We start from the raw sequence: 8,589 nt of genomic DNA on the forward strand, positions 1-8,589 counted from the left end.
TATGTATGCTGTGTCTTCCTTCTCTTTAGGATAGTAATGTCATTTGAGTCTGATCAGCGGCCAGGAACCAGCACAAAAATGATGTCAAAAATGATATATTCAGGCCACAGATATGTGCATTTGTCTGTTCTTCAAATGGGAAATGAGTTAAAATACTCATCCACTGTACAATCCCAAAGGAGCCTTCAGCATATTCATATTCTTTAGCTTTTTTATATGTGTTGTTGCCCTTCCTACACTAGAAAGCTAATGGAGCACAAATGCAGCTTTCCCTTAAATATCCACCTAGAGCCTGGAACCTTCATATTCTGGATCTTAAATAGATGAAGGAGACACTGGCTTTAGAACAAATATCTCACATTTTATTTCCTACCAAGTTAGAATAGGGTTGTTTCAAGTCAGTGTTTTTCATGACCCCATCCAATAATCTTGAAAGCGAAGAGAGGAAAAATCTGCAAAAGAATAAGAACTTTCTACCTACTTTTTGGTTATAATCTGAATCTACCATACTTCAGTGTTTCAGAAGTTGTTCTGTCCTGTCCTTCTCTCCAAAGTAAATCTTCTCTTGACCCTATTTTGCAAATGCTGCCACAGCTATCCTGTGTCATCTCTGGCTGCTAGCTCACATCCTTTTCCCCTGAACATCTCTGACATGCTCAAGACAGGGCGTGCCCACAAGTCTGGGAAGTGTTATCAAATCTGGAATAGATATGAACATAATTGAGTAGAGATAAACACAGAGGGGATGTAATTACTAGTTTAATTTTGTTTCCAGCATTTTCCTGTGATTATCAAGAAAATATACTGCTGAGACAAATATATATTTTTTCTTTTATTATTTGTTCCACAGGTCATTTTTCACCCCTCTGTTGGAGTATACATCCAAATTTCACATAGCTATGAAAACAGGCACAATTAATTTCTTTTATGACATATTAATACTCAGTATTGTAAGTTAATATAGTTGTCCTGCAGGGGATTATCCTTCATATTTCATATTTGCGTTCCTCTTGCGGTGTCAGAGGAAATGGCAGGTAACAGAGATAGTGATACTTGTGCCTTGCACAGAACATCACATTGCTGCTCTTTCTCCAGATGGATGACTTACTACTTTGCTCTAGTGAAGAAGCATATCATTGGTATAGGAAAATATTTCAACTGACTCAAGCTTTTTACTTAAAATAGATGTCTTCCCTTCCATATGGTGATCTTGGGAGACTTTGTGAAAAAGAGTTTGTATATGCAGATTCCCTCACTATGCTTCCACTATGATTTTTTATTGGGAGTTACAGAAGAATAACAGAAGAATAAATCTTCCATTTAAAGGAAAAGAGCTAGGAAAAGCCTACTGATTTTTCCCACACCAGACTTTACAAGCATGACTAGCCTCAGGTGTGGAGTTCTGGAATTATCTCCTTCCATCTCTCTTGCGTTACTGCATTTTTATCATGGCAAAACCTGTAGTTGCTATTTGATGACTATCTCCTCACAGAAACCCTGTGTTCAGCATGAAATATGTTCTGTTTTCAGCTATCAGAATAATAACTAAAGAATGATGCAGAAGAAAGCAAACCCTAGATCTGAATTTTTTTCCTCTATTAGGTATTCCAAAATCTACAGCAAGAGACTTCCTGTCTGATTTGCCAGCAAAATTCCTCTAATGAGAAATAAGCATGTAAAACTGAGTCATACTAAAGATTTACAAGCTACATGAAATAAAAAATTGGAGGTGAGATGTAGCTAATAACTTACATCATTGTATTGTAAATAGACATGAAGTATTGGCTATAGCTCTTGATTGGAAGTTGTACTGACAATAAAGCTACAGTTCAATTGATAATATACAGCTCAAAGTTGCTTGCAGCTTAAACCATCACTTTCAATTTTGCAGGTAGCTAACTCCACTTCAAAGTGTTTGATAGATTTCTTCTCTGTTTCCCAAATGGTAATGGTAGCCTCCTGTATTTCCTCTTCAAATCATACGTAAAACTTTCTCATGAAATCTGGTTTACCTGTTTGGTAAGAGTTCAAAGAGATAGCAGAGAAAGAAGCTAAACAAAATGCTTTACAATGTTGGAATTCTTGGTGCAGCTTCACCATCTGGAGGCTATGAACATTTCACTGTTGCTTACAATTCTGTCTGAATGAGGCGTAGTGCTTTCTTCATGTTCTCTATTACTGAAAGAAAAATAAGTCAGAACTGTAAAATATACTTAATGCATTTTGATTAGTACATTCTTCACATTGAAATTAATGCAGGATTATATATTTTAGTGCTTCCTATTGTAAATATTCTGGCATTGATACCAAAGCTGAAGGCAAAAAGTGTTGTGGATCAAAATGTTTAATTTAAGGAGTTGAATATTGTCAAATCCCTTTTGCTTCAGCAAACATGATAATCAGATGTGACGTGCATATTTGTTGTGAGATACTGCACGGGTCTCAGATAGATGGTACAGACTACTAGTTCAACCTGAAAAATCACATTCCTTTTTGAAATATGGGTAACAAGCATTTTTTTTTCCCCAGTCCTCTCCCACCACTGCCTATTAACATTGTGTAGTTGGATACCTTTGAGCATAGTGACTTTCGCCATTCACCAGCAAACAGCTCAGGTCTTGGTCCTGAAATTTCTCACCCATAATCTTTCAACTCATATCACCTGAGTAGACCCATAAATTCATTGGGACAATAGATGTGCTTAAGTGTTTCCTAGAACAGGTTAGACGACTGTAAATTATTGTTAAGTGCTCACAAACATTCTTTATTCATTACTTAGAGATCTTAACCGATTCTCAAACACAGACGATTGGCATGGCATGTATCTGGCTGCTTACAATATGAAATGCAAAGTAACACAACAAAATAGGCACTTACGGAACGGTATGTCTTGTGGTTCATAAGTGTACAGCCGATTAGAGTATCTTCCTGTGATATCAGCTCTCACCGTGAGAGATGGGTCTGAAAAAGAAACTGTGTTAATTGCTGCTTTCCACAACGGAAAGCGGAGGGTGATGCCCATAGCACAGTCCTGTTTTTGAGAAGTTCTGATTTTGCCAGCCACAAAGTGCGAGGCTGTTACGCTCTGTTCCAACCAACTGCTTTTTATGTGGAGAAATCTTAAACAAAAGCTAATGCTCAGTTTTATATTACACAGCTATTTTTAAGAGATTGATTACACATACGTTTTGTCCATACTTGAAGAAAACCATCCTGTTTTACGAGTTCTGGGGTTACTCTGGGAGAGGCAGTTTGACTGGATGCACAAATAATGAGGGTCATGCATAATTAATGCAACATTTTCATGGCTTACCTAGAGACCAGGACTAAGATCTTGTGATTCTTACTGTTTCCATTGCAGGAGAAAATGGTTGTAAATACTGAACTAGTTCCCCTTCCAGGCTTTCTGTTAACTAATCACCTGACTCCTTTCACTACCTTGCTCTGAGCAGGGGCTTCATCTCACCTACCTTTGATGCCTCCAGTGAAAGGGAACAGGAATTGTGGGGCATGATTTACTTGATATATTTCAGAAGTCAACTTTACAATGCAGTAGATCATTGTTTAGATTCTGTTGACTATTGACTTGCTCTGTGGTAAGGTCTGCACTGTAAACATCTACATTCAGTCAGATATTTGACAGCTCTCTCCAAACTTTGTTCCTAACTTGCAAAAGTACAGAGCGCTAACAGGGGCTGACAGGTGCCCAGATGCTAACAGATATTTAAGCACCTTGCTCCAAAGTGCAAATGAGGTATCCTCCAGAACATATCTATAACCTGAGGAAGTTTACAGGGGCTGAAGCCTGTGATAAGATGAGAACCGAACTCAGGTATGCCAAATTCCATACTACTGCCATGGCAAAGACAAATTCTGAGCTATTTTCTTTTTGCAAAATAATTTGTCTTGAAGTTTCTAGAGAACGACGCTGGCATAGATTCAGAGATCACATCTTCAGAAGATTCAAAAGTACTGTACATACCTATGAACATGATTCGAGGCACGTATTGTCCATCAGGTGACAGGTTTTTATCTGTGGTTTCATGCTGGCAAAGAAATAAAAGCTAATTATTAAAATATTCCTATAAATTTAGCTGAAGTAGCATCACTTGTGAACAGTCTTGTACCAGAGGACAAAAATACAAAAGGTATGTATACACATAGAAATGCATATATGAGGGCTGCTCTGAAAGTAATGCTTCCTATTTTATTGTGTTGGTCCATGACATCAAAGATGGATGCTCGTGATGTGGCAGTAGAAACTAAACCTTCCCACCAGTGTTCCATTACATTTTGTTGCCATGCAACAGACGGCAGTAGAGACAGTCTGAGAGAATGGCATCTGTTGTGGAAGTGCATGTGAGGCAAAGGTGTGTCATTCCATGCAGAAAAAATTACACCTCTTGACATTCATTAACACTTGCTGAACTGTTATGGACAGACATGGTGGATGTGAGCACAGTGAGGCATCAGGTGGTGTGTTTCAGAAGTGGCAGAAAAAGAATGAAAGACAAGCTGTGGTCTGGATAGCCATGCAGATTTTTATGGGTGTGGCATGCAGGCTCTTGTTTATTGCTGGTGAAAATGCATAGCTAATGGTGGTGACTACGTTGAGAAATAGTTGTTTTTAGCTGAGAATTTTCTCTATCAAACAGTGTAATCGTACCTTTTGTATTGTTGTAATTTCCATGGAAATAAATGGGAGGCATTACTTTCAGAGCCATCTATATACATACATTTAACTGAAATGCCAGATATGCTTAGCTAAAATATCATGAAAAAGTAAGACAAAGAAAATACAGACCAAAAAGAGCTACTAGACAAACCTCCCCAAACCCTTCCTACCATGAGATTCAGCATAATGAAGCTATCTTGGGCCATTTCTTGTATCTCTTCATTTTCAGCAAAAGCTTTCTTCAATGCTAGAAAAGACAGGAATATTTTTAAGTCCATCATAGACGTTGCCTTTCCTTCAGTGTTTAGGCACCAAAGACTGGTCCCATCATTCCTGCATCTGCTCATTCACATTCCTAGGAGACACTTTTGGGATCTATCATGGCTTTATGGTTTTTGATCTGTGTGTCAGTGCAACCTTCTAGCTATGAAAATGGAAGCTCTTTTCTGTCATTTGCGAAGCCTGTAGTTTCAGCAGATAGTGTCTCAGTTTGACAAAAGTGCATTATTCTCAGAAAATTCTTATTAGATCAATTTCAGTGGTATCGTCCTTATCTCCTTCTCAAGTTGCCAGTTCAGGAAGGCCAAACATTGTTAAACGTGTTCAGCGAGTCAGTAGCAAATATGTCTCAATTAATGTAAATTGACAGGTGTTTAATCATGGATAGCAGGACAGTAGCACTAAGCATTTTTCATGTTCATTTTTTGAGTAGATTCACAGTGACTTTTTTGTAAATAACAAATTCTTAGCTTTTCAATTACAGTTTCATGCACTTACAAATATATAAATAGTTCTCTTCTTAAAAAGATATTTACAAAAATTTAACACTGAAAAAATCAAAATTACCTTGGCAGTATTGACAGTCTTCCAAATGATGAATGACCATCAGTGGCTTGTTACTTTATTAATAATAATAAAACATGTAGTTAGTTTATTTGAAAAGAATGAAAATAAGTGATTTTGCTATAGGTTGGAAAAGACAAATTGCATTTCATTTTTTGTTAAATCTCAGTGAAACCTAACAGGCATTCTGTGAGGAATGACAGACGTTTCTGTACAAGAGAAAAGGGATGCTAGGGAAAGAGAGAAGTGGAGTTCCCATGTCTAGATAGCTTTTCTAAAGTAAAAGAGTCTACAAGAATGGTAAAGTGGTCTGCAGATCAGCTGTGATGGTGTTTTTGTTTTTTTTTTTATTTCATTACAGTATATTGAGGGGTGACAATATAATTAATAAAAATGTCTTTCAAAACTATTTTTTAATCTCTTACCTTTTTTTTGCTTGATAAAGCCCTTCTTCATAAGTTTGTACCCATGTTATTTCATCTCCCCAGCCTACAAATACAATAAAATGATTAACTCTTAGCTAGGTAAGTACTTCATAAGAAACTACATTTTTTACCTTGGTCAATAGCTGTACGCAAATAGATTTTTCTTCAAAGCTTACCAAGCATTGTAGATATATTAATCCTACATCTGCTAATAGGTGTATCGGAATATTAAAAAATAAACCAGCAAAACAAACAAAAACAATCAAAATACCTCAGCTGATTTACTATCCATTTCAAGTCTTTTGACACACTCAATAGAACTCTTTCTGAATACTCAGAGCTCCCTAAATTGGTGACAAAATTCTTTATATCTTCATATTTTCTCTTCATGTTGTCTACCACTAAGGAAGTGTGAGTGTGACTATCTGGCAAGAGGGAAAAGAAAAAGAAATTAAGGACCATTCAGTAAATAAATAAATATCCCTAATGGCTGAGACTGTTATTCTGTAGATAAAAATGGATTTGTAGAAAAAAATTTCATTTGAGACTGAAGTTATGAAATTGAGTTTCAGTAGCTATAAGTTACCATCTCAATCTGTCTACTAACAGGTGTGTGAAAAAATATTTTTCACTGAGAGTTCTTCAAGAGCAGCCGGGTTCCAGAGACTCAATTTGAGTTATTTGATTCTAAAATCACTGTGACTGACATACATTAGATTATCTGAAGCCTTCAGCCATATTCTTAAGAACAAACTGATGGAGTGAAATGAGAGGGAGGAAAAAGATGCACTACTTAGTGTGTGACTAAATGCTGAAGAATCACGCCTCAGTAAGCGCATATATGCTTTCAATAACATACATGGTAAGAGCAGGAGGTAACTACATAAAATACCTCTCGATAATGTCTGAGGTGCTCTTCTTTCCTTTTTGATTGCCATAGCAAGGTTGGATGAGACTGCAATTAGCAGGAGAGACAAAGCCAGTGCTGAATGGAGCATTATTTCTCTAAAAAGTTCCTTTTCAGTGCAACAGGGAAACTGGAAAACAAAGCAACAGGTTTAGTTGTATGGATTCATTACCTACTGTAGTGTAAATCAACTTGTCAATGACATTCTAATGGTCTATGCGATGGACAGTTTGGGTAGTTTCTATAAATGTTTTGTTGTATTTTTTTAGAGCAATAAGAATAGATAATCTTATTATGCAGCACTGCTTCGAGCGATCAAACTTCAGAGGCAAGAGACAGTTCTCTCTACTCTGTGATCCGGGGAACAAAGTTTCTACTTTTGGTCATCCACCATTTCATCCTCATGAACCAGTACAGTATTTTAATACAGGATCATGAAAATTTCAGGACAGTGCTACTATTTTTTTGCCCTTTTTATTTTTAATTACTGTAAACCATAACAGCATGGGTTTATTTTACATATAGTAGGATTTTTGGTCTAAAAATATCTTTGATAAAGAAAATTATTTTTATTTTAAATTGCTAACAAAAATTGATAGCTTAATGTTGTGAACTAGAATGTTAAAATAGTGAGATAAATTTCAAACAAATGTTCTGATTTTCAGATGTTTCTTACAGTGAAAACTCAAACATTTTTTCTCTTCTTCATGGCTTTTTAAAATTGATTTCTAGCTCAAATCCTGCTTAAAAAAAACCTACCCACCCATGTCCCAGTCTGCTTTTGTGTTCTAAAGGTGTTTACTTTTCTTCCTGATAAAAATTACTCTAAGAAGTTCAGTAACTTCTGTTCTTGATGAAAGTCAGAGAACAAAAGTTAACAATTGAGGAAAGATAACGCAAAGCCAAATACATCCAATTTTTGCCCAGTACAATAATATTCAGGTAATTAAAACTCCAGTTTTCAAATGATTTGCAATGAATTAGAAAATGTAATGCACACAGCCCAGGATATCACTCAGCCAGCTTGCTGATTCTCTGGAGATTCATTTTTCAGAGACTGAGCTATAGCAGTTACCAGGATGACCTACTGAGAAAGTCCTTTGACTTAAACACAAAAATATTCAAATCTTTCTCCAAAGCACGTTAGCCTGTATTTATGACAAATTTTTCACGTTGAATTTAGAAGTGACGTCCAGTGTGCAATTACAGCCTCGAGTGCTGGCAAAAGTGAATTCATGCTTCGTACGGCAGAGGCATGAAAAGTCCAGTAGGTTTTATCTTTGCTTTAGTGAAATTCTTAACACTACTAACATCACTGTTAGCTGTTTAATTTCTGATGAACAAATTCAAAGGCTGCTTTCAATAACTCAGCACAAGAAAAGTATTCTGTTCAAATAACTGGAGAAAAAAATGCACTTTAAAAAGCAGAAAACATGAACTACCGCCATATTGCTGCAATTCTGTATTTCTGAAGAATTTTCCTTGGGTTATAATAAATTCATTAATTATAATACTTTTCCTCCTCAGTCTGGATCATCATCGTTCTCTTTCCCCCCATGTTACATCGCAGCTCTAGAGCTGTTCTTTGTTTCACATAATTTCCTCCTTAGGCTTGATCATCTCCCCTATGAAGAAAGGCTAAGTGAACTGGGTCTGTTTAGCCTTGAGAAAAGACGACTGAGAGGGGACCTGATCCAGGTTTATAAATATCTGAGGTGTGGCGGCCATAGCGGTGAGGC

General features: G+C 36.5%; 1 protein-coding gene across 1 annotated transcript; it reads right to left on the bottom strand.

Moving 5' to 3' along the window:
- Nucleotides 1-360: 360 nt before the first annotated feature.
- Nucleotides 361-6,973, bottom strand: AGR3 (anterior gradient 3, protein disulphide isomerase family member). The gene is made up of 7 exons (XM_031554054.1): nucleotides 6,836-6,973; nucleotides 5,944-6,007; nucleotides 5,522-5,574; nucleotides 4,846-4,922; nucleotides 3,983-4,046; nucleotides 2,878-2,961; nucleotides 361-2,178 (listed from the first exon to the last, which is right to left on the bottom strand). Exons 1-7 carry the CDS (start codon nucleotides 6,939-6,941, stop codon nucleotides 2,129-2,131), a joined length of 498 nt encoding a protein of 165 aa, XP_031409914.1. The 5' UTR covers nucleotides 6,942-6,973; the 3' UTR covers nucleotides 361-2,128.
- Nucleotides 6,974-8,589: the final 1,616 nt, after the last annotated feature.

This window comes from Meleagris gallopavo, chromosome 6 (assembly GCF_000146605.3).
Source record: "Meleagris gallopavo isolate NT-WF06-2002-E0010 breed Aviagen turkey brand Nicholas breeding stock chromosome 6, Turkey_5.1, whole genome shotgun sequence".
NCBI classification, from domain to species: domain Eukaryota; kingdom Metazoa; phylum Chordata; class Aves; order Galliformes; family Phasianidae; genus Meleagris; species Meleagris gallopavo.

Coding starts and splice junctions, on each gene's coding strand:
- AGR3 (XM_031554054.1), bottom strand. CDS start 6,941: ATGCTCCATTCAGCACTGGCTTTGTCTCTCCTGCTAATTGCAGTCTCA. Junction 6,008..6,835: donor ACCTCAGACATTATCGAGAG/GTATTTTATGTA, acceptor TTGTATTTGTAG/GCTGGGGAGATGAAATAACA. Junction 4,923..5,521: donor AGACTGTCAATACTGCCAAG/GTAATTTTGATT, acceptor TGTCTTTTCTAG/CATTGAAGAAAGCTTTTGCT.